At 42.8% G+C, this 25,782-nt stretch overlaps 1 protein-coding gene and 1 long non-coding RNA gene across 2 annotated transcripts in view; both read left to right on the top strand.

The window, feature by feature from the left end:
* The window catches only part of PXDN (peroxidasin), a 144,467-nt gene extending 140,450 nt beyond the window's left edge, over positions 1–4,017 (top strand). The window contains exon 23 of the mRNA XM_049902573.1: positions 669–4,017. Coding sequence (XP_049758530.1) covers positions 669–788 — 120 coding nt within the window. The 3' untranslated portion in view covers positions 789–4,017. The remainder of the gene's footprint in view (positions 1–668) is intronic.
* A 10,925-nt stretch (positions 4,018–14,942) lies between these two features.
* Positions 14,943–25,782, top strand: part of LOC126086444 (uncharacterized) — an 83,254-nt gene continuing 72,414 nt past the window's right edge. The window contains exon 1 of the long non-coding RNA XR_007519514.1: positions 14,943–15,133. This is a non-coding gene — a long non-coding RNA (uncharacterized LOC126086444). The remainder of the gene's footprint in view (positions 15,134–25,782) is intronic.

Here is a 25,782-nt window from a genome sequence, read left to right as displayed (position 1 = left end):
GACAGAGCAGACAGAGGAGAGTTGAGTTCCTTCCCCCCTCTGTCTCCTTCTCCGTTCTTCCTTACCATTGACACCCACCCACACCATCAGTCGTTAGCCAGTTGCAGGTGAGGAGGGCTTGACATGCCCTCTTGTCAAGCCCTCCTCAGGTCTGGAAGAAGACAGGAAAAGGATGTAGTGAAAGATGTGGAAAGCAAGCCTTCTGAGAGGTGTGTGTGCGTGTTTCAACATTAAACTCTTGCTTATTGCTAAGGCTTTATCTTTACGTATATCTGTGTAGATACCTGCGTTATTATTTGTGATCCTCAGTGGGTAGCTGTGAAATCAGGAAAGAAAATAAGTCCTTTATTACAAGATACACAAAACAAAAATCCAAATCCATTGCCGTCAAGTCAGTTCCGACTCATAGTAACCTTATAGGACAGAGTAGAACTTCCCCATAGGGTTTCTAAGGAGCAACGGGTAGATTCTAACTGCCGACCTTTCAGTTAGCAGCCAAACGCTTAACCACTGCTCCACCAGGGCTCCAGGATACACAGAAAGAGGTAAAATTTGTATACGTGATCAAAGCAGTACAAAATAACAAATTGGAAGTAAGTGTGAAGAGCTTTGTGAAAGGAAATGTTGCAGGGAATGATGTATTTGTGAACAATATCTTTCTTCTACAGGACGGGCAGATTACCTGTTTCGTGGAATCTTGTCAGCCAGCAGATTGCCCGGCTCCCGTGAAAATCAAAGGAGCGTGTTGTCCAGTCTGCTTAAAGAAAACCATGGGAAAGAAGCCTTAGGTCCTTTTAAAAATTCCTAGGAGTTTCTCTGCTAAGTCATCTTGAGATCAGATGGCCAATACAGGTAACTGCAGACTGAAAGAAACATCAAGAACTCAAGACATTTCACGACAACATTCAACTGGTGCTGTTACAGAATAGAGCACAGGACGCGTTTTACAGAGTGTTCACGAGGAAGGAGATACTAGTGCAGATATTGGGGAAGGGAAGTAGGTAAATGTCCTAACTTCATGTTAGATTTCTCAGGTTTTTATTTAATTTTTTTTTTTTTAATGAAAAAAAAAAAAATTGGTGCTACTATTAAATTGCACAGTTAAATCATTTAGGTTCCTAAAGTGATTTCCGCTAATATTGCCATTTCTTTTTAAATAAAGCAGGATACCTCTAAAAGTTAGTTCTGATACCAGAAGCTTACCAGTGTGCTTCCTGCAGATGTGTGTGAATAATGGAGCCGCCAGAGAAAGAAGCACGCCGAAATCTGGGTTACATTTCAAGCAACATTAAAAAAAGAAAGTCAGTATTTGGCAAACTGAACGGAATCTTTTTTTTTTTTTAATGAGAGGGTTCACGGTGATACAGAGTCTCAGTAGTGAAATATAGGCTCTCCTATCTCCCCCCAAAGCAACATTTGATGATACCCCTCTTCCTGGTTCTCTGTGTAACGTTTCACAGCTCATCAGCATTTAATCATAAACATTCCCCTTGCCCACAGCATACTAAAGCCTGGGACTCTGTTTCAGCTCCTCTCACACATGATTGCGATGATTATGAAGCCACATTTAGAGAACAGGTTCGTTTTTATTTCTGACTTGCATACATATTGCCTAGTTGTGAACACAATGTGAAACTCCCCTGAAATGCCATTTCATATCTGCCGATATCTACTGAGTGACTGTGCGGTGCCAAGACCAGTCCACAGACAGCTGTTGCTCTGTTCATACCTGCAAGGCTCTGTCCCTAACAAGTGCATACAGAAGAATAACTCTCTAGATGGTTCTTCTGATAGAAGGAATTGGATCATTGGAAACTTCCTAACTTCAGGTCGTGTGAGTGCTTTACAAAAAAAATTAAGTCATCCCTATACCTCATTTGTATTTTTAAAATGCATTGTTTTATGACATTTTGCCCATTTTGTAGGTGTTAGAAAAGGACAGAAAAATCATTTCCACTATGCAAAACTTCTTTTAGAAATCCTTGAAAAGCAACTATCGTACCTCATGGTCTCTTTCTTTTTAATTGACCAAAAACTCTTTTCTTTTTTTTTTCCTAACTACAAAGTGATATATGTTCTAAGAAACATTTTGCTGAACATACAAGTTCAGTTCAATAAATTTATCTGAGTGCCCACTATGTGTCAGGTACTTTGCTGGGTACAGAAAATACAAAGATGGAGGAAACCGTCGCTGCCCTCATAGCACTCCCAGTGCGAAGACACAGGAGAAACCAGGCAATTTCAGTATAAGGCGGTAGCTGGCTGGCTGTACGGCTCGTGGGCAGCAGTGCTGAAGGCAGTGTGGCTTAGGGTGGGAGTGTGGAGATAGAGGGAAGGAAGGAAGGCTTCCTGGAGAGTGGTTCTTTTTCTGTGAAACTTTACAATTATCAGGGGGCGAGGATGGGTGAAGTCCCTTTGCAGTGTCCCGCTGGTCATGGATAGATCAGTCTGGTGTCACTTGTCTAGTGTAAGCCTCCTTACAAGAGATAACAAATTCCTTTTTGCATTGTGACTGTACCACCTCTGCCGGGGATGTATTGACATTCCTGTTAGAGTATTTACAGTGTATATACATTGTTTTCTGTTTAAAAACGGTTAGCTTAACATCTGTCCTCATGGTATTAAATGATACATAAAATCTGGCTGGTGTTTCACGGGGGCACGGGACTCGTTTTGGAATAATCGAGTCAAATTTAGTAATCAAATCTTGGAATGGAGGACTTCTGCACCCTAGGAAATGTATAACTTTTTCTAAAAATTTGATGGTTGTGTAAGTTGCTCAGGTATAAAAATGACAGCAGATTATGTATTAGTCTTCTGGGGACGCTTGGATGTCTAAATATGACTTGGAGGCGAACTTGTAGTGCCATTGCCGAGGCAGTGTGTAAGTGGTTAAAAGATGTGGGAGGAACCGGGGCGTGGGCCAATGTGGAAATGATTGTTCTCGGTGAACAGAAGGGAGAAGCTGTCTGTGATTTACAATAAAATTCTGTAATCCCAATTGAAATGGCTGCAGAATCACCAGTGTCATTTTATAGATATTATCAAAACAGTGGGCAGTGCCTGAATGAACTTCGTTTTGTTTTAGTAGCCACTGTAAGGAGATTGCTGTAATATGAAGCAAAATGTACATATTTATTTACTTTTCTAACTGTTGCCAACTGCCAAATGCCTTTTTAATGTTAACTGTAATCAATACATTACCAAAGAAGGGTTTGCACTGTGTAATGACGCCTTTCAGTTAAAATAAATGGGCCACATGTTCAAATGAGAATGGCTTTTTTTTTTTCTTCCCCTCACACCTGTAATAACGTTTTCACTGTGTGAGACCTGAAACATGATTATGAAAAGAGGTAGGTCCTGGCAAAAAAGCAGGAGAACTGTAGTAGTCACTAATTCTTTTATATGAAAAATGTGAAAAAAAAAATGGAAAGGGAATTAGTTAAATGGACTCAAGTAGCTAGACTGCCTTAGTTGGACTGATGGGACCAGCTTCTTTCCTTTCTCTCTCTCTCTCTCTTTCTTTCTCTCCTTCTCTTCCTCCCTTTCTCCCTTCCTCCTTCCTCCTTTCCTCTTTTTTCATGTTAGGTGGGTGGGAGTTTAACCCCACCAGCCTAACATAAAAAACCTCTGGCAACTGTCTGCCCCTTGCTGCCTAAAGTTTTTGTGGTGTAGACAAAGATATTTATTTGTCCAAGAGGAAGTGTGTCGTACAAGTTGGCTTTCATTCACACTGAATTATAAATGATAGATAGTCGGCTTTTCCCAAGTGGAAGGTGAGAAGATGAAAATCAAGGTCACAGATAAGGGAGGATTGGAGGTCAAGAAAGACAAACTTTGCCTCTACAGAACTGTGCTTGTATGTGCCTTTATGACCAGAAATATGTAACCATGGGTGACCCCTTTCAATCCACTTGTGCTCTGAACCTGGCATAAGAGAGGAAGTTGTTATGCAAATAACTGGAGGGTATTTGTACAGGGCCTGAAAAAAATTATTTCTGTTTACATAATAAATTGTTAAAAATGAAATATTACAGGGAAATTAAGTATTGAATAAAAAAAAAAAACTTCCAAACCGTTTCAAAGTTTGTATTGAGAAACTTGAGCTGTTTTCCTGAATGTACTTTTTTTGTGAGATTACATACTTAAATTCTTTGATACTTGTAATGATGAAGTCTTCAAATCCTTGATACTAACCACCTAAACCAAACCTGTTGCCATGGCGTCAATTCCTACTCATAGCCACCCTGTAGAACAGAGTAGAACTGGCCCATAGGGTTTCCAAGATCGCAATCTTTAAGGAAGCAGACTACCTCATCTTTGTCCCGCTAAGGGGCTGGTGGGTTCGAACTGCTGACCTTTCAGTTAGCAGCCTAGTGCTTAACCACAGGACCATCGAGGCTCCTTCAAATCCTTGATAGATGCCATCAGTGATCAACTTTGTTCACACAAGAAGGTAATGAATTTGAAGCCATCTTTTGCAATCATTGAAGAATTGTATTTAAAGACTAACAGCTCTGCAGTGGCAAATGTAACGTTGAAAATTTTTGCATGATGGGAGTAGATGTCCGTTTCCCTTAAATGTGTTTGAAATACTCCTGCAGGGTTAAAGCTGTTACAAAAGGGCGCGTTAGCCACAACATAATAGGAGCAGTGGATGTCTGTGGAGATGGGGACCCAGCACCTGGTGATCTTCCCCTCCCCCAGGGCAGCATCTTGTGCTGAGTACCTGCCATGCCGTGTGCTGTGTAGTTTCCAGAACACCTGGTCCGGAAGCTCCTGCAGCAGCTCACAAGGCCTTTGTCCATGGAAGCCCCTGCAGGCTTCTGCTGATGGCTGCTGAGATAGTTGCCTCAGGGCTGCGCCTCTTTGGCCAGGCTACGCGCATGCACGTGGGCAGTGAGTGGGATGAGGAGGTGGTGGTGGCAGTGATGTCTGTGATGCTCTTCTCTGCAGGGGATCTGGGGGTCCACAGTCTCACTCAGCGCTGCTAGAAGTCATAAGCAATTTGTCTACCGACCCAGAGGCTCGTTTCGTTCTGGCACACCTGAAACTCATTTGCTTTACACCACTCGGGTACTAAGTTAGATGCTTCCCTAGTCAGTACTTTGCACGGAGTGGGAGTGGGGGTCAGAAAGTGAGTGTCATGTGCCAGTTTTAACTTAAAACGCATGATATAAAACCAGCAGAAATTAATCATTGTATACATTGCTTTAGAAAATATGGGATAAACATTGCTATTGTCTTATTCTTAACACGTAAAACCTGTTTCCTGCATGTGAAATTATATGCTAAATGTTGTAAACCGTTATTTTAGTCAAAAGCTTCACCAAAGGATTCTTACATATGCTCAGTGAGCTCCCCAAATGCATGTTGAGCGTATTTCATACTTAGAAATAAGTGTGTTTTCTGGCATTTTTAGGAAGTTTTAGAAAAACATCTGATTTATACAAACTAGATTTTGTATTGCAATTATTCTGCTTTTACCAATTCATTAGTACCCGCATCTATAGCCATGACACCCTAGAATCTTGGAGGTAGGATGGATAAGCAAAAACATTTTCAAAAGCCATTAGATGCTTGAGTTTACTAGCTATCCCTACCATGTGGTTAGCTGGGTAGCCTCTGCTTGATAGACTTAAGGGTTATAGTGTTTCTGCCATCTAATTACAGAGGAGGAGAAGTGGTCCCAGAGGGTAGGTGAGGTTGCATAAGGCCATCCAGCAAGTTAAGAGCAGAACCGGAAGGAAGATTCTGGTCTGATACGCACTCTCAGCTGCTGGGAGCCAGGCTGCAAGGGCGGCCCCTCTGCACCCACTGCCCCCAGCATAAACATTGAAGAATCCCTGAAAAGTCAGGAGGAGCCAGGCTGCAAGGGCAGCCCCTCTGCACCCACTGCCCCCAGCATAAACATTGAAGAATTCCTGAAAAGTCAGGAAGAGCCAGGCTGCAAGGGCGGCCCCTCTGCACCCACTGCCCCTAGCATAAACATCGAAGAATTCCTGAAAAGTCAGGAATATCTCTGTCATCTGTGTTATGTTTCTATTTCATTTTCAGCCTGTGTATAGCAGAATGTATAAGCATAAAATTCCATTATAGATTTAGGGACCTTTGGACGGGGGGCGTCCTACTCATAATCCCCTGGTGAAATCCTGGGTAGGGACAGCCCGTGTATTACTTGGGGGTCAACATGAAGTTGTCTTAGGGGAAAAACAAATAGCTCGACTATGGAAAATAAGAATAGGATGGTGAAATCCTGGTATTTACCAAGGCCCTTTTTGTGATTAAACCACCACCCACACATGACCCCATAAAAGTGGAAAAACAAAAGGCAGTGAGTTCTCTCAGCCAATCTCTCAGCCAATTACAGGTCAACTTTCTCGTCCACCCCGCTCACTGCTGCGCTTGACTGGTCTTTGGGTATAGAGATTGGGCTAATTGTCCTTGGCATAATCGTGGACAATATGACGTAACCCAAAGTGGCTGGGCTTCAGGAACTTGACCACCCTGGACAAGATGGACAAAGCCTATGTAACAATGATTTTGCAAAAAGATTAATTGTTATAAAAACTGTGGAAGGTATTGCAAGATTAAGCATAAGTGTAAAGCAATATGAAGTCAATTATTATTTTGTGTAAAAATATATCAACAAAATATTCTCTTCAATTAAACAAAAAACTCATTGTACTTGTGTATGTATGCGGAACTGTACTATGTGTCACTTGGAAAATTATGTCTCTGGGAAATAATGTTTATGATTATATCTTGTACTGCCCCTTTATTGATCATGCGATGTTATGCTTTTGTAAGCTTATGATATAAAAGACCATGTAAAAAATAAAGAGCAGAGCCTTCTTTTTCTGCAGAATGAAAATATAAGACACTCTACCGCTTCTTCTTTTTTCGCCGAACTCTACCCCTCCTCTGGTAACCCTGTTCATTGCTGAGGCTGGCCCCCGGCAACTGGCGCCCGAACAGGGACCTGAAGGTAAGCATTGTCGTCTCGGGGTAGATAGGGCTGTTGCCTAGAGCTAAATAAGAAAGGAGAAAAGCTCCCTTTAGCCACCCCGTCGTTAGAGAGGACGGGGATAGGAAAGGAAAGATAGGCAAAACATATGAGAAGTTGTTAGACCCCTGTATAAGCAGGAGAATACTAGAAAAACACTATGGGACAAACATCCTCTGCAGAAAGAAAACTGTTTATTGATATCATCACGTGTATGCTCAAAAAAAGGGGAACCGCAGTGACTAGAAGCCAAGTAGCTCGGTTTTTACATTTTGTTCAGGAACAATGCCCCTGGTTCCCAGAGGGAGGCTCGGTTAATTTGGACATATGGAAAGCTGTGGGAGAACAGCTACAAAAACATTATACTAGATGTGGTCCTGAGGGGGTGCCTGTTGATGCTTTTGCATTATGGATGCTTATCAGAGATACTCTTGACCCAGCTCCCGATTCTGTTAAAGCATTCCAAGTACTAGACAATCCTGACTCTGACCCCACTTTAGAGGAGGAAGAAACACCTCTGCTTCAGAAACATCCTTCTGTAGCATCTACCCCTTCAGCCCCTCCCTTGGTTGGTCTGTCTAATCCAATCACAAATGACACTCTGAGCCCGGAGGAGCAAGTTGATCTAAAGGAGGAGGCTGCTAGATATCATCAAGATGAGGATATTGTTCTTCCTTTACGAAAGTTGCAAATTGAGTCACAGCCTCCAAAGTATGAGGTTAAATCATTGACCTTTACTCCTCGAAATAGAGTACCTTTACCTCCCCCACCTCCTTCTCTGGCAGGAAAATCAAAAATCAAAGCAGCCTTAAAACAAGGCTTGTCTGAGGGAGACCTTACCCTCCCTTTGTGCTTTCCAGTACATTATAGCGGGGAATTTGATGAGGATACAGAATGGACTCCTCTTTCTTATAAATTCCTCAAGGAAGTTAAAAATGCCTGCAAAGAATATGGACCCCTGTCTCCATACACACTGTCGTTAATAGATATTCTGTCAACCAGCTGGATGACTCCTTATGATTGGTATCAGCTGGCAAAATCCTGCTTACCAGGGGGTAGTTTCTTGTTATGGAAAATGGAAAAGACCTGACCCATTAATCTCTTGTGGAAGAGGCTATGCTTGTGTTTTCCCACAGGACAAAACTTCCCCTTTGTGGATACCTGACAGACTCATCAGACATGCAAGACCCAAAACCCACCAAAAATCCTCCAACACTTCCTCCCTCACTGCTCACAAACCTAACACCTCCCACGACTCTTCTGAGAAACCTGTCTCTTGAAAATGCTCCATCTACACCCCCACCTTTGCCTGTCTCTAGTTCCTCCTCTTCATCTTCTACTCCACCCCCTCTCACTGACTTTATACAACCCTCTACAAACCTCAACAACTCTTCATCTCGAGACAAAGTGCGGTGGAGAAGCCGGAGACATACTCCCTATTCAAGAACCCATCAAACCATTGCGGCTGAGCCCCCAACTTGGGGCCAACTCAAAAAACTTACTCATCTGGCTCACACCTTAACCGTGGATCAACATATTCCCGTAAATGCGGGTACTCTTTTTGTGGCTATGCTCGCTATCATTTCCTGCCAGGTATGTGTTGTTACGGCTGATATACATTGGGCTTATGTCCCAAAACCTCCTATATTTCATCCCGTCACCTGGGAAGATCCTTCCCCCTCTGTATTTACTAATAATTCTGCATTACTGGGGGGCGAAACCATATTTTGGAACCCTCAGGGCTTTAATTCTAATTATTCCTATTCTGGTGTGTCAGATAATCCTCCTATTTGTATTCAATTAAGAAATTTGCAAAAAACTATCCCTGGCTGTATTCCTTTTGGCTTCAAATCAATGATTACTGACTCACCTAATGGAAATTAAAACCAACAGCCTTACAGATTATTATGGGCTCTACGCCTCATCCTTCCAGAAAAAACTGACTTTCTTAAAGGTATCCCAAAAGTACACACTCCTCTTTTTCCTACCTGTGATAAGTCGCCTCCTGAGGATTCTAAGAGCAATCAAGATTGGGCTATGATTGACCCTTCAAAAGGATTTCCTATTTGGAGAAATTGTATGTATAATTCACAAGTTGTATATGCTTTGCCTAAAATGTCTGCACGTCTTATTGATTGTAGTATTTTAAATCCTGAAGATGATTATCGTCTATTTTTACAATCAGCTCGATATCGTTTTAATTGGCAAGATACCTTAGTCCCTCTCCCACAAAAAGTTAATCGTTGGCATATAAATGGATGGGTTCCCCCTATTCTTTCTACCTTCACGGGTAACATACATCCATCTTTGTGGAGACTGGCAACTGCTGCTGGCAATGTCACTTTGTCCCGTCCTTTTAATAATGAGAGTTTTGATATTCAAGCTTGTGTACCTGCTTCATATGTGTTATTAATTAGCCGCAGCAATCACTCTAGTATTGTTATAGAAAACAAGAAAACACATTATGTTAGTTCTTGTGAAAATTGTATACTGACCAGTTGTATAAATCCTGCAATTCCTGTCGAAAGTATGATGATTTTACAACAGCCAAAATATATTATGATTCCTGTACATTTACAAGAAGATTGGTATGATGATTCAGGCCTAGAAGCCTTAAAACAAGCTTCTGCTATTTTATCTCGAGCCAAACGGTTTGTAGCAGCTTTAATACTGGGGATTTCCGCTCTCATAGCTTTAGCAACTTCTCTTTCACTTTCTGCTATGGCGTTAACACAACAGATTCATACTGCAAACTATGTAAATAATTTAAGTAAAAATATTACTTTAGCCTTAGCCACACAAGAAGCCATTGATAGAAAATTACAACAAGAAGTTAATGCCCTTGAAGAAGCAATTCTATATATAGGACAAGAAATCACTAATCTCAAAGTGCGACTTACTTTGAGATGCCATGTAAGTTTCAAATGGATTTGTGTTACTCCACTGCCTGTAAATACTACCATACATAATTGGGAAAAAATCAAAAATCATATCCAGGGCATATGGAATCATTCCGATTTGAGTTTTAATATTGACAAATTACATATGGAAATACAAGATATTATTACAAATGCAGAAAAAGATTTTTCCTCTTCTCAAACAGCTAAACAATTTATTGATTCCTTAAATTCCTTTATTCAAAAGCATAGTCTTAAAAACATTCTGTTAAACACGGGTATTTCTTTATGTTTATTCTTGATTTTGTTGTTCTTTCTTCCAGTCATCTTCCGAATCTTAAATCAAGCTATCCAAAAGGTGGCTTCAGATCTTCATCTGGCGAAATTAAAAAATAAAAAAGGGGGAGATGCTGGGAGCCAGGCTGCAAGGGCGGCCCCTCTGCACCCACTGCCCCCAGCATAAACATTGAAGAATCCCTGAAAAGTCAGGAGGAGCCAGGCTGCAAGGGCAGCCCCTCTGCACCCACTGCCCCCAGCATAAACATTGAAGAATTCCTGAAAAGTCAGGAAGAGCCAGGCTGCAAGGGCGGCCCCTCTGCACCCACTGCCCCTAGCATAAACATCGAAGAATTCCTGAAAAGTCAGGAATATCTCTGTCATCTGTGTTATGTTTCTATTTCATTTTCAGCCTGTGTATAGCAGAATGTATAAGCATAAAATTCCATTATAGATTTAGGGACCTTTGGACGGGGGGCGTCCTACTCATAATCCCCTGGTGAAATCCTGGGTAGGGACAGCCCGTGTATTACTTGGGGGTCAACATGAAGTTGTCTTAGGGGAAAAACAAATAGCTCGACTATGGAAAATAAGAATAGGATGGTGAAATCCTGGTATTTACCAAGGCCCTTTTTGTGATTAAACCACCACCCACACATGACCCCATAAAAGTGGAAAAACAAAAGGCAGTGAGTTCTCTCAGCCAATCTCTCAGCCAATTACAGGTCAACTTTCTCGTCCACCCCGCTCACTGCTGCGCTTGACTGGTCTTTGGGTATAGAGATTGGGCTAATTGTCCTTGGCATAATCGTGGACAATATGACGTAACCCAAAGTGGCTGGGCTTCAGGAACTTGACCACCCTGGACAAGATGGACAAAGCCTATGTAACAATGATTTTGCAAAAAGATTAATTGTTATAAAAACTGTGGAAGGTATTGCAAGATTAAGCATAAGTGTAAAGCAATATGAAGTCAATTATTATTTTGTGTAAAAATATATCAACAAAATATTCTCTTCAATTAAACAAAAAACTCATTGTACTTGTGTATGTATGCGGAACTGTACTATGTGTCACTTGGAAAATTATGTCTCTGGGAAATAATGTTTATGATTATATCTTGTACTGCCCCTTTATTGATCATGCGATGTTATGCTTTTGTAAGCTTATGATATAAAAGACCATGTAAAAAATAAAGAGCAGAGCCTTCTTTTTCTGCAGAATGAAAATATAAGACACTCTACCGCTTCTTCTTTTTTCGCCGAACTCTACCCCTCCTCTGGTAACCCTGTTCATTGCTGAGGCTGGCCCCCGGCACTCAGCCCTTTGCCCCGTAGCACACTGCTGTGTTTCTTAGCCAGGAGCTTCCCTAAAGATCCAGCTTCTGTTAACATTCATTCATTTCCCAACTGAAAACCTCTTCCAATAAGCTCCTTCCCTGTAATGTTTCACTCTGGTTGTAACATCTGGGTAAGTTTCTTTTTGCACTTTATCATCGTGGTGACTTTAACGAAGGTATCGACCAGCCAGTGCATTTTTGTTTCTTGAGGCCTTGAGTGTTAAGCCTTTATGTTCAAAATCTTCAAAGTATGGACTTATTTTCATTTGTATTTTTTGGTAAGACATTTTCTCAAACCTAAAACCTCCAGGCATTGACTGGGGGAGGGGGAGCAGTACATGTGGGTTGGAATGTCCCAGAAACTTCAGGATATGTAGGGGCGACTGTTTTTATATTTGTGGGATTTGCTAAAAATAACTCAGTCTCCTTTTACCATGATAAGTTTTCTTTGTTCAAACAACGGGTCTCCTGAGGAAGGAAGTCAGTGATTACTGGGAAAAATCTCAATACCTTATTCATTGTCATTCTCAAAACAGCTTTACCTTATGCCATAAAAGATCCCCTAGCTTAATAAAGTGATTTTAAAGTCACCCCCCCTTTTTTTTCATTATAATTTCTGACTGTCAGTCTAGTAGCTAGTCTAGTACATTGCTACCAGGAAACCCCATTTTTCAGAAATAGCTTCATTATTGAAAGTATGGTTGTGGTGGCAACAGCTGAAGTAGTTCAGCGTCACTGGGGAGAGACATGTTTTATGTCCCCTTTATCTGTTGCGATGACTGTTCAAATATATAATGGTAAATTGGTGTGGCATTTCGATTACAGAGGTTTTGGTAAAGTTTGGAATAGAAGTCTTGATTTTCATTGTATTTTCTTGCCCTTCCCAACATCGAGCCTAATCCTAGGTATCATGGAAAATTTTTATTTCCAATGTATTTTACTAAAAGTAAATCTCCCTTTAATAATTATTAGTTCGCGGTTATAGTCAAAGCCCTAAATCCAGCAACTCCACGACATCATCCTGACATGCTGTTTAAATTGCCGACATCCTTCCCAGCGTACAAACCGATTCTCTGGTTGTTCTGTCTTCATCGAGCAAAGCAAATCAGAAGATACAAATCGAGCCTCTGTTGAATGATTCACATGCAGCTGTTTTTAAAGGAAGTTCCCGGAAAACATTCTTGTTTATAGTCTTTAAAAAGCTACCGCACCAGAAATGGACCCCGAGAATGACTACTGGTCATCACTTCTTAGAACTGTGATTCAGAGTGAGTGGTCAAAAAACCTGAAGGAAATGGATGTTTTGATGTTTTGTCGGTTGCCATGTGCTCTGTGGGAACCCTTGGGCACTAAGTTTCCCCGAAAATGTAATGAGTATATACTGTGTGCCAGGCTGGTCCCTCTCACTGTCACGCTGTCGTTAACTCTCTCAGCAAGTCAGTAACTTTTGGGTCCAAGACCCAAACCCATTTCTCCATATGCCGAGGCCGGTACTTTTCTCATTTTACCAAACTTAGAGGAAACACACATCTACTTGTAATCAATACTTTGATTCATTTTGTGAGTTGCCCAGGATGCTGATAGGGTTGCATAGTCAATAGAATGTGTCTCGTATGGGAAGGACTGAATTCTCTGTAAGAATCAGAATGTGTCAAATAATTTTTCCTTCTTCAGCTGACCTGCAATCCCGACTGTAATGATTAGCTGTGTAGCCTGGGCCAAGTCACTTAACCTTTCTGAATCTATTATTTTCATCTGTTAAACACAGGTAACTGTACCACATACCTCACAAGTTTGCTGTACAGATGAACTGAGGTATTCATATCCAAGTGCCTAGAACAGAGCAGGGCTCAAACACACACCTGCGATTTTAGTTGCCATCTTTTTTTCTGGTCATCTTAAGTCCAGCCCCGCTCCTGGAGAGAGGGTTCTGGCTTCAAGACTGCTTCCCCATGTGCCATAATTAGTCATCAAAAAAGTGGTGGTTTTTCACACTAACTAGGCAATAGATAAGTGGTAACTTTGGTGAAGGGTAAGACAGCACAAAATATGAGGAAGCCAGCACAACTTGTATGAGGCAAGGTCATAGAAGCTCCATAAACACATCCAAACTCCCTGAGGGATGGGATTGCTGGGCTGAGGGCTGTGGGGGCCATTGTCTCGGGAATATCTAGCTCAATTGGCATAACATAATTTATAAAGAAAAGGTTTTATATTCTACTCTGGTGAATAGCGCCTGGGGCCTTAAAAGCCTCTGAGCAGCCATCTGAGATACTCCACTTGTCTCATCCCTTCAGGAGCAAGAGAGAATGAAGAAAACTAAAGACAGAAGGGAAAGATGAGTGTAACGGACCACAAGGACTAATGGGCCACCACTACCGTGGCCTCCACCAGAATGAGTCCAGTTCAACTAGATGGTACCCAGCTACCACCACGGACTGCTCTGACAGGGATCACAATAGAGGGTCCCAGACAGAGCTAGAGAAAAATGCAGAACAAAGTTTTAACTCACCAAAAGGGACCAGACTTACCGGCCTGACAAAGACTGGAGAAATCCTGAGAGTATGGCCCCTGGACACCCTTTCAGTTTAGTAATGAAGTCACTCCTGAGGTTCACCCTTCAGCCAAAGATTAGACAGACCTTTAAAACAACATGAGACTAAAGGGGCACACCAGCCCGGGGGCAAGGACTAGAAGGCAGGAGGGGACAGGAAAGCTGGTAATAGGGAACCCAAGATCGAGAAGGGAGAGTGTTGACATGTCGTGGGGTTGTTAACCAATGTCATAAAACAGTATGGGTACTGACTGTAATGAGAACCTAGTTTGTTTTGTAAACCTTCATCTAAAGTGCAAAAGTAATAATAATAACAATGTGGTGACTTGAGCTTTCATGCAAACAGGAAAAGAAAGAAATGCTGAAACTCCTTTATTACACATGCTGCCTGAATTAGAAAGCCACGAAGTTATGATGAGAAACTCCCCACTTTGACCCAGAACATCTTCAAGTTAGAGTCAACGGCTAATATCCCAGAGAGAGGCCAGGATGTGTTCATAAGAGACTGTGCACTTGGGCTCAGGATTAGCCCTCCTTCCAGCCTCCTCCCCCATGAAGCCCCTCCTTCCCATAAGACCCCCCACTCCAGTGGACTGAATTCCCCATGGCCTTCCAAACATGCCTTTCCTGCTCTTAGTCTATGCTCCATTTGTTGTCTCTTTCCATCCTTATTATTTGGGATATTTCTATATTCTCTCTATCTGTCGCCTCCTCAGGCTGCAGTGACCTATCTCTGGCAAAGTTACCAGCAGGAAAGGGCAAGACCTGTGTCTGGGCCAGTTCTTTGTTGTTTGTCATTAATCATTGACACGTTTTCCTATGTATGCCTCTTACTTCCCCAGCTAGGGGACACAAACCCTTTAAGGGACAGGCACCTACCCATCTTATATTTATCTCAAGGGATTTTTTTCTTATTTAAAAATAATTACTGATTCTTACCCCTTACCTTTTTAAGTTGACAAAGGCTCTGTTGCTTTTGTAAGTGAGAATCTTGACTGGCAAGCCGATCCAATGGAGCCTGTTATTTTCGCAGACAATGTCTTTGAAGACGCAAGACTTGGGTGAGTGCTAACTCTGTCACTTGCTGCTTGATCTCAGACAAATTACATAACCTCTTTAAGCCTCAGTTTCGCCATCTAGAAAATTATCTACTTGGTAGTTTTTTTAAATTTTTTAAGTTATGGTAATGTGGACAGAACAGAAAAAGTATAAATATGTAAGCTTCCAGGAAACTACTTTTTGGGCAGAAGCATGGTCTGCATGCTACACGCAGTCCATGGGGCATTGTGGGCACCTCTCCTGCAGAAAAACCCAGTGGCTTAGGACCCTCTTAATGGCTCAGATGAGCATATATCCCTATTCTTTGTTTGATTGGGGAAAACGGCTTTTCCAGAAAATAACCCCAAATTCTTTTGTTCTCTGAATCCTGTGAATAAATACCTTCTTGTTCTGTGTAGAACCAAACCAAAGCGTGCGTGTGCATTTGTATATGTACTGTTTTGTGCGGTCAGGATGAGTGGGCAGTATAGTAACCTCAGCTTGTTCACTTAGACTTTGGGCACACCCTAAATTATGAACAGGAATTCATTTATTCATCCTTTATTTCATTTATGCGTTCAACTAACGTCTGTTGAGCACCTGCTAGTTGCCAGGTGCTGTGCTAGGCTCTGGAGATCTGTGAACAAGACACAGGCTAGACTGGAGTCTGTTCCTGTAAGGAGCGTGGTGTGAGAGGGGACAGGCAAGCATAGAGGCAATGATGGAGAAGCACCGGATGATGCAGGAGAACAAAGGAGGAGCTCCTCACTCACCTTGGAAAGTCGAGAAAATTTTGTGATGGTGAAAAGCACCTGGAAGACATGCTGGAGTTGGATGTGTGGGAGGATGGCAGACATCCCAGACAGAAAGACCACAGGGACTCCAGGGTGAAACAGCAGGTAAGCAGGGGCCGGAAAGTCTTAAGGAGCTTAGGGAGTTTATTTTTTTCTTTCTGACTGCTCTGGGGAAGCTGTGACAGGTTTGAAGCAGGGGAATAACCTCTAGATGGTACCTACAGTGGACAGCTGGATTCCTGCAAAAGGTGGGGACTGACTCCCCTAGAACTTCTTAGGAAGAGAGGACTCTCCACTCCCTTGCCCGAGGAGAGAGAGAAAGGGACCACGAGCTCTGAGAGCAAGAAGTTAGAAGAAAGTGGCTGGTGAAACACTAGGAAGAGAAAGGAGAGAAGGAAGACTCCATGGGCAAGAAGCAGGTGGGTCAACTCACAGGAAACATGGAGATCAAGAGTGAATTGATGAGTCGGAAAGTGGCACCCTTCCACCAGACACATTACTTCCATTTCCAATTTTCATAATAAATACGCAAATACACTGTAACTGTGATGAGAATCCCTGGAGCCCTGGGCATTGAACTGCCTCGAAACAGTTCAGTAATTGCCGACACAATGAGGGCGGTATACAGGATGCATAGCAACGAAATCTGTTTCCCCTTTGAATTTTGACCCAAGTAGGAAACAAACAGCCATGCCCCACTCAAAGATGGCGGCCGAAAAAAATAGCACCACTTTGAATGTTGCTCTCCACAGTCCTGCCAATAATCCAATATCCTGCATCAGGCTCCTGAAACTTTCAGGATCCAAGCAGGAGACTGGATTATTGCCAGGACTGTGGGTCAAAATCTGACCAGCAACAGATTTGGTTGCTATGCAACTCTTAGGCTGCCCTTGCTTACGTCACCAATTACTGAACCATGCTGGCCTGAACTGGTTGGAAGCCCTGAATTAGAATCTTATTCTGAAAAAGCCAACACACTCATCCTTCTCATATATTTATTTGCTTAAGACACTTTCCTCAGAATAGATTTTGGTGGGAAAGAGAAGAGGCCATTTGGATGAAGAGGGAATGTCAAGGGTGCCACATTTTCAAAATTGGTAGTCATATAGGACAAATCTCCCAATCTCCTTTCAAAATAATGAAAAGATAAAACCCCTTTCGCTGCTGGTTCGCAGAACTAATTATTTTATCTCGTTAGTGAAGTCACAGGAAAAAAAAGGTGAGCAGAGCTCAGGGGGCCAGCTGGCTGCACCACAGTCCACCCTGTTGCCCAACCAGAGATACAGCAATCATCCAAGAATCTTGCCTCTTACTTATCCGAGATAATCCAATTTGCTGTCATCAAGTGTACAGGACTTTTTTGAACTATCGTGAAAGCTCCTTCAATAAATTGTACCTCCTAAGGACAGGGACCAGTATGCCATTTGCCCCCTTTTATTCCAGATTCTAGCACGGTTCTAACCCCAGAGAGGCAATCGATCTTTGAACAAATGACATATATAGTAGGTACTTTGGTGTCTCTGAGTGGTGCAGGTGGTCATTGTGCTTGGCTGCTGACCACAACATTGGAGGTTTGAGTCCACCCAGAGATGCCTCAGAAAAAGCCTGGTGATCAACATCCAAAAATTGAAAACCCTATGGAGAACGTTTCTACTATGACACACATGGGGTCGCCGTGAGTCAGCATCAACTCCACAGTAACTGATCTGCTGAAGATGAGAAGTGAATACTCAGAAGATGACCCTGATGTCTGTGGCCTCCAGATAGGGTGAGGTGGTTATTTTTTTAGCCAGCATAGCCGAGCTTTTGTTTGTGTGGCACACATCCTGTCTTAATCATGAGTATTACCAGTGTGCTCCCAGCTAGAGCAATGCCAGTGTGAATTGAGAACATTTTGTATCAATCACTGAATGAGCAAAGAAAAGAGACCCTCCAAGGAAACAGGTAAATACCTGCCTGGCTGCAGAATTACCTTTTACTCTTCTGACTGCAACTCTGTCTCACCACCCTGGTTTCCTCTGAGCTGTATTGCCAGCTCTAGGGCGTGGCTAGGTCTCAAATCTGTTCAGCTCTTGAGGGAAACCAGTTCCAGCTGAATGTGGTGCTTCGTCTGGTGACTTGGGTACTGAGGACCTTAAGCTGCCACCAGAACCCTTGCCTGTGGGAAGTGTCAGGAGTTGCATGCCTGGCTGGGGAGGAAACCCTTGGAGAGAATCACTAGGTTTTCCTTTAATAGAACTATAGCTTGTCAGCTGTCAAGGAGCCGTGGTGGTGTAATGGTTAAGTGCTCAGATGCTAATCAAAAGGTCGGCAGTTTGAATCTGCCAGCTGCTCCTGGAAACACTATGGGGCAGTTCTACCCTCTCCTCTAGGGTTGCTATGAGTTGAAATTGATGGCAATAGGTTTGCTTTTTTTTCAGGAGGGGGCAGGCGGATATATGTCCAACAAGGTCCCTGGGTGGCACGTATACTACCCACCCAGGGATGCCATGGACGAAAGTCATGGGGATCTGCTTCTGTAAAATATACAGCCAAGAAAACCCTATGGAGCAGTTCTACTCTGTAACACATGGGGTCGCTGTAAGTTGGGATCGACTTGATTGATGATAACGGGGTTTGTTGTTGTCAAGACTGCCTGGCACATAGTAAGTGTTCAATATTAAGTATTTGTTGAATGAATGAATTTTCTAGTTCAGGAATGGCCAACTGGTCAAATATCAATGGCAAATTTTCACAGACTTATATGCTTAGAGCAGTGTTTTCATCCCCCCCCCCCCTTTTTTTTCCTCCATTATGGTCCTGCTAAGAAATCTTTTTAGACATGTTGTTCCTAATCAAGCCCCCCAATGAAATCATAATATCACCCCCCTTAGGATGATGCCATTGAAAATGTATGGCCTAGAGGGCAGTGACAGAAGCCCTAGTGGCACAATGGTTAAAGCACTCCAGTGCTAACTGAAAGGTCGGTGGTTTGAACTCACCAGCTGCTCTGCAGGGGAAAGATGTGGCAGTCTGCTTCCGTAAAGATTTACAGCCCTGGAAACCACTCTATCCTATAGGGTCACTGAGTTGGAATTGACTTGATGCCACACAGCAACAACAGAAAACAATGACTAGGGCCTGTCTTGGGTAGAGGGATGGGAGTGGCAGCACAGAGGCCACCTATTAGCCATCCTGTGTACAGGTGAGGCACTGAGACTCTGCACAGGAGAGTGGACACCTGTGTCATTGCCTGTCCTGCTGGTTTAGATGTGGGTCCATGATGGCCCAATGTCTCCATGACAAGTAGTGTCCTGACCTGTGTGCTCACTGTGAACCAGTAAGGGGCTTCACCAATAAGGAAACAGTCTCAGAAAGGCAATGAATTGTCCCCAAAGTCACGCATTAAGTTAGGACAGGACTGGAATTCAGCAAATTGAGAGATGTATCCCTTGTTCTTAAGTCTGCCTTTTCATTTTCATTAGAAGTTGAAAATTCTTCAGTGAAATGACATCTCTCAACTAGATGATTTTAATTGTGTTAATTTTTTGTTCTTAACTGCTGGGATCAGAGTTTTTAATTGACTTGCTCTGCTAAAAACATGTCTATTTATGATGCTTTTGACACTTTTAAGTGCTCAGCTGCTGGCCAAAAGATCGGCAGTTCGAATTCACCAGCTGCTCCTTGGAAACCCTATGGGGCAGTTCTACTCTGTCCTATAGGGTCACTATGAGTCCTACTGCAGTTAGCTGGAAGTCCTGCCAGGCTGAGGACTGAGGACCTCCTGGCGGGCCTCTCCATGTGGCCTGGGCTCGCTAGCATGCTGGCTAGGCTTCAAAGGTGAGCATATCAGGAGAGAGACGCAAGCAGAAGCTGTACCTACCACCTTTTATAACTTAGCCTCAGAAGTCCATAGTTGCAATTCTGCCACATTCTAGTAGTCAAAGTTTCCACAAAGTTCCACCCAGGTTTGAGAGATGTGGACATAGGCTTGATGCGGGAGTGTAAGAATGGTGTGGGGGCAGCATCTGACCTCCTGTAACTTCACAAGGGGGATGGAGAATCAAGATCAACAGCTCAAGGCTGATTCCCAAGAGGCGGAGGCCAGACAAGCCTCCTCTCTCCGCCATCTTTGCCAGTTCTGACACCAGCCACCCTCCCATGCACTCTCTACCTCTCTGCTGGGTTTGATCATTCATTGCAGTGGCCACACAGAACTCATAGATAATACTCACGATTATGGGGCTTATTAGAGAAGTAACAGGTTACAATTCAGCTTCAGGAATGCTCAGGATACAGTTCTTCCATCAGGACAGCTTCTTTTTAGTCGTTCCTGCAAGCATGCCTCCCTCTGGCCCTTGGCCTCTGCCCTGCTCGGACAAGTGTTTCAAAGCTCTTTTAGCTCTGCTAAGTGGCCCGAGGCACTGCACCCTGCCAGTAAGCCTTGGTCTGAAGGCACTCAGCTCTGGCTCCATGGGTGGGTAAACCTAGCACCTCCATGTTCCCAGATGCACCCTACTCCACCAGCAAGCCTCCTGCACAAAGGTGCTCAGCTTTCTTGATCTGTGAGTTCCTGGTCCACTGCACTGTCTCCTGCCAGTCTCTCCTGTGGTCATTTCTCTGCCACTGCTTCTCGCCATCTTCAGTGTTAACAGCTGTCTCATTTTCTCTCTTCCTCTGTCTCAATCTCCTGGTCCTGGGAGCTTCTCAGCACAGGGATCCTGGGTCCAAAGTATGTGCTCCACTCCTGGCTCTTCTCTCTTGGTGGTGGTGAGATCCTTTCCTCTTGCCTGTGGGATGGCTCATTTTGAGTCTAGCTGGATGGCAAAACTGACCAACCCCTTCATTAGGGTTCCATAGGCTTTATTTGCATGGTCCCACTCAATCATTGTGTGTGAGTCACAAAGATTATGGCTAAAAAAAAAAAGCGGCCGTATTAAGCAAGTTTCTGGCTAAATGTAATCTGCCACAACACTTCATAGTTTGTAAAGCATTTTCCTTTAACACATTTGAGCCTTGTGATAATCCTGTGGAGGCAGAAATATTTTTTCTCCTTTTTGAGTTGTGGAAACTTTCACTTAGAAATATTCTGACATACCCAAGGGCATAGGGTTGTATGGAATAGAAGCAGCAGTTGAACTTAGGCCTTATGAAGCCACAACTGGAAAAGTTTTCAGTGCATATTCAGGTTCCTCCTAAAAAAGTTACACAAAAAATATAAGAACTTTTATACAGTGTTACCTGATTCATTATCAAATGAGTGTTAGAGCTGTTGTTAGGTGCAGTGGAATTAGACTCATAGCAACCCTATGTACAACAGAGCCAAACACTGCCTGACCCTGTGCCAACCTCGCAATCATTGCTATGTTTGAGCTCACTGTTGCACCACTGTGTTATTCCATCTTGTCCAGGGTCTTCCTCTTTATCACTGACCCTCTACTTTACCAAGTATGATGTCCCGCAGGGACTGGTCCCTCCTGATAACATGTTCAAAGTACGTGAGACAAATTCTTGCCATCCTTTCTTCTGAGGGGCATTCTGGGTGTATTCTTCTGAGACAGACTTGTTCATTCTTCTGGCAGTCCAAGGTATATTCAATATTCCTCTCCAATACCATAATTCAAAGGCATCAATTTTTCTTTGGTCTTCCTTATTCATTGTCCAATTGTAGGTCTATATTTTATTTAATTTTTAATTTTATTGTGCTTTAAGGGAAAGATTACAAATCAAGTCAGTCTCTCGTACAAAAATTTATGTACAGCTTGCTGTATACTCCTAGTTGCTCACTCCCTAATGAGACAGCACATTCCTTCTCTCCACCCTGTACTCCCATGTCCATTCAGCCAGCTTCTGTTCTCCTCTGCCTCCTCATCTGCCTTCCAGGCAGGAGCTGCCCACGTAGTCCCATGTGTCTACTTGATCCAAGAAGCTAACGCCTCACCAGTATCATTTTCTATCTTATACTCCAGTCCAATCCCTATCTGAAGAGTTGGCTTTGGGAATGGTTCCAGTCTTGGGCTAACAGAAGGTCTGGGGACCATGACCTCCAGGATCCTTCTAATCTCAGTCAGACCATTAAGTCTGATCTTTTTATGAGAATTTGAGGTCTGCATCCCACTGCTCTCCTGCTCCATCAGGGATTCTCTGTTGTGTTTCCTGTCAGGGCAGTCATTAGTTGCAGCTGGGCACCATCTAGTTCTTCTGGTATCAGGCTGAGGTAGTCTCTGATTTATGCGGCCCTTACTATGTCTTGGGCTCATAATTATCTTGTGTCTTTGGTGTTATTCATTCTCCTTTATTCCAGGTGGGTCAAGATCAATTGATGCATCTTAGATGGCCACTTGCTAGCATTTAATACCCCAGATACCACTCACCAAAGTAGGGTGCAGAATGTTTTCTTAATAGATTTTATTATGCCAGTTGACCCAGATGACCCCTGAAACCATGGTCCTCAAACCCCCACCTCTGCTACACCGGCCTTTGAAGCATTCAGTTTATTCAGGAAATGTCTTTGCTTTTGGTTTAGTCCGGTTGTGCTGTGTAGGTCTGTATTTTAAATCTGCCTCTTCCCATTCCCATGGAAACACACAGAGGGTTTCTCCTCATTGCTCAAGCACCCTCAGGGAAGGCCCAAATTCTCTACTCCATGTCCAGATCCCCTTGTATACCTTTTAGGCTTTTAGTTACCACCATCAAGGCCATTAGAGACCAGTCAGGCTGCCTGTGCCTCCCAGAAACCCAGCGAATGCTTCAGGAACAGAAAGAAGTTCTCTTTTCTCTTTTGTAAAATGATGTCATTCTTCTCCCTTCTATTAGACACGGCCCTTGGAGGTGGTGCTGTGAGATGCTTATCTCTTACCCTCTGGATCTAGGAGAGTGGCTGACATAGAAAGTGTTTAATAAACATTTTGGAGCAAATGAATGCTATTATCTGGCCATTTGAAGAAGTTTTCTGAGATGCTAAGATTGGAGACTGTTTCATAGCACACAGGTTGATCATAGAATTTTCCAAAACCTGCATATATACAGTGGTGAATAACCCTATAAAAACGCAGAATATGGGGTTATTCAGCTCTGCCACTCAGTCAATGGGAGACCTGGCTCCAATCTGTTAGCCTCTCTGAATCTCAGGTCCTCATCTGAGATGACAATGCCACAAGCTACCATGTCTCCCTCACAGGACGGTGAGGGTTAAATTTGTCATGTGAAGTGTGAAAGCTCTTTGATGTCTAAAGCACTATACAAAATTGGGTCTTATTATTTAAACTGCAGTTCTGCAAGTACCCAGTTTTTTGGGAACAAAAGATATAAATGCCTTAGCTAAATGAGACTTGCTTTCATCATTTGAAGTGAACTTCATTGCAGAGATTCCATGTGCTTGTTGTAGGATTGACTGTAACCCTGGAACTGTGGGCTAGAATCTCAGAGTAGAAAAGAGCCTGAGAGGCCGTCGAACCCATCTCTTCCAACGACACGTGATTTTGCCCTTCCTTCAGTTCCTCAAGAGGCCACGGTGTCTTTGTGTCCATGAAAGAGAATGCTCTTGGAGTGAATTTACAGCCTCCTCAATGTCAAATAAAGAGGATGCATTAGATAGTAAATTCTTTTTTTTTCTTAATTATGGACCAGAATGTAGACAATTTTGACGCTAGCATGCATGCACAGTTTAGAAATTTGTGGGGAAAAAAAAAAAAATTTCACCAGCAAGCAATCATCACCATTGTTATTTTGATTCTTCTTCTTTTTTTTTTTTTTTTTTTTTTAAGATAATGTTCTTCTTTTTTGCTATTCTTTGTTGGTGTCATTTCTATTGCACTTTCAGAATTTTGCTCTAGTGGTTTTAGTCAAGGCTCCTTTACGGTCAAGGCAACCCAAGAGTCACAGCCATCTTGACTACGAATTCTTTTAAGCTGCCTTTCTCTGAAGTCTAGTTCAAAGTGCCCAGCTCTCACCCCCCTGCAACCTCCAGACTCTAAGGTAATGTTGCTGCTGCTTCCCAAATCAACAGAGCTGTGATGTGTCTATTATACCCTATAAAGAGAGAGAAAGGGGAAGAGAAGGGGAAGGAGAGAGAGAGAGATTGATTGTGTGAACTGGCAAGGACAACACCCATAAACACTTCGTAAATGGAATGTTTTATTTGACCAATACGGACAAAGCTTTATTGATATTGGAGCAGGGCGTTTCTTTCCTCACAGGAACTGCACGAGTAGTTAAATCTCTCTCTACATATCACACGATTAAATTGCAAATGGAAGTAGTGTGCACAGTGAGGGATTTTGGCCAGCTACTTTAAACTTGGGAGAAAGTCAGCCTCAAGCGTAAATGCCTTGAGGATAAGAACACAAACTTTTCATCCTTTCAGAGGGCTCTGATCTGGGAGGCCTGAGTAAAATCATTAATGTTTGAATTTGCTTCCGTCACATTTGCTGCCTTATTCTCCTCAGACTCCTTCCTGCTATTGGCTCCCCAGTATTCTCCTTTCATTACCCAGTATCCATCAATGTGTTCCCTACTCAGACCTACCCCTTCCAATTTTCTACTCTTAGCTTCATTTGGACCTTAATATGGATTGAATTGTGTGTCCCCCCACCACCAAAAAAAAAAAAAAAAAAAAGTGTGTTGAGGGGCTAGGACCTATGAATGTGACTTATTTGGAAATAGGATTTTCCTTTTGTTATATTAATAACGTCATATAGAGTAGGATGGGTCCTAGATCTAATCCCTCCCAAAATTCAAACCCATTGCTGTTGAGCCAGTTCTGACTCATAACAACCTATAGGACAGAGTAGAACTGCCCCATAAGGTTTGCAAGGAGTGGCTGGTGGATTCAAACTGTTGGCCTTTCGATTAACCACTGCACCACCAGGGCTCCACCTCACTCATAGGTGACAGAAATTGGCCCATATTCTTGATTAGGTAAAAAAAAGTTGTTTCCTTTCCTTACCCTCCAACTGTAGACAACTGTAAGTCAAATATCATGGATACGTATGTCATCACTGTAGACCCAAGCTCTCCTTCAGGTGGGCTGTTGCAAAGTCTAGACTAAGGGAAAGAGGAAATGGAGGAAAAGGAACTTTAACAAGCTTACTTGGCAATCAGACCTAAGCCACTTTAACATCAACTTTATAAGTAATAAAGATTATATTTTGATTTCTGTTTGCCTGACTTCTGCATAATATGCCTCAATCGGTTTTGAACTTAAGCTCCAATTTCCCTGTATCTAGAGAAGGTCCAGTTAGAAATAAAAAAGGAATGGAATTTGGGAACAAACTAAGACGTGGACAGACAGGCCTTTGGTCTTCCTCTGCACTCTGCCATCAGGTCTCTGGTATCTTATAAAGGGGAGTCAAAACATAGAGAGACACACAGGAGGAAGAGACCATGTGAAGATCTGTCTACAAGCTAGGAAATAAATACATAGGGCTACTGACAAGGAGGGACCTCCCCTAGAGCCATTGCCTTGATTTGGACTTCTAGCCTTCAAAACTGTGAGAGGGGAGGAAGGGTGGCTTTCAGCCTTGGGTAGGACCCCCTGTGATTTTGACCTTAGTAAGTGACTGCAGCTTATAGCCACCATGACCATAGGCAAGTCAGCTATGTTGTAGATGCCAGTGGCTGTTTTTATACCTTCAAGCCTGGCAGGCATGGCTGTAGAAAACAAGAATGGGCCAAGACGGCATCAATAAATAGGGCAAACTGGAGGAGCATTCACAGACACAACTAAAGCAAAGTCCAATTTTGGTAAAGAACTCTTCCATTTCTAGGTCTCTCTGGCATTCACAGGTAGACAAATTTTTCTGCTTTTACTGTGTTTCTCAGCCAGGAAGTATAGAATTTAAATTTCAAAGTAAATATACTCTCACCTGCCCTACATCTAGCATTAAATTGAAAGCAGC

Source organism: Elephas maximus, chromosome 12 (assembly GCF_024166365.1).
Source record: "Elephas maximus indicus isolate mEleMax1 chromosome 12, mEleMax1 primary haplotype, whole genome shotgun sequence".
NCBI lineage: Eukaryota > Metazoa > Chordata > Mammalia > Proboscidea > Elephantidae > Elephas > Elephas maximus.
Note: the sequence above shows the minus strand (reverse complement) of the source record. Positions and strands in the feature narration are given on the sequence as shown.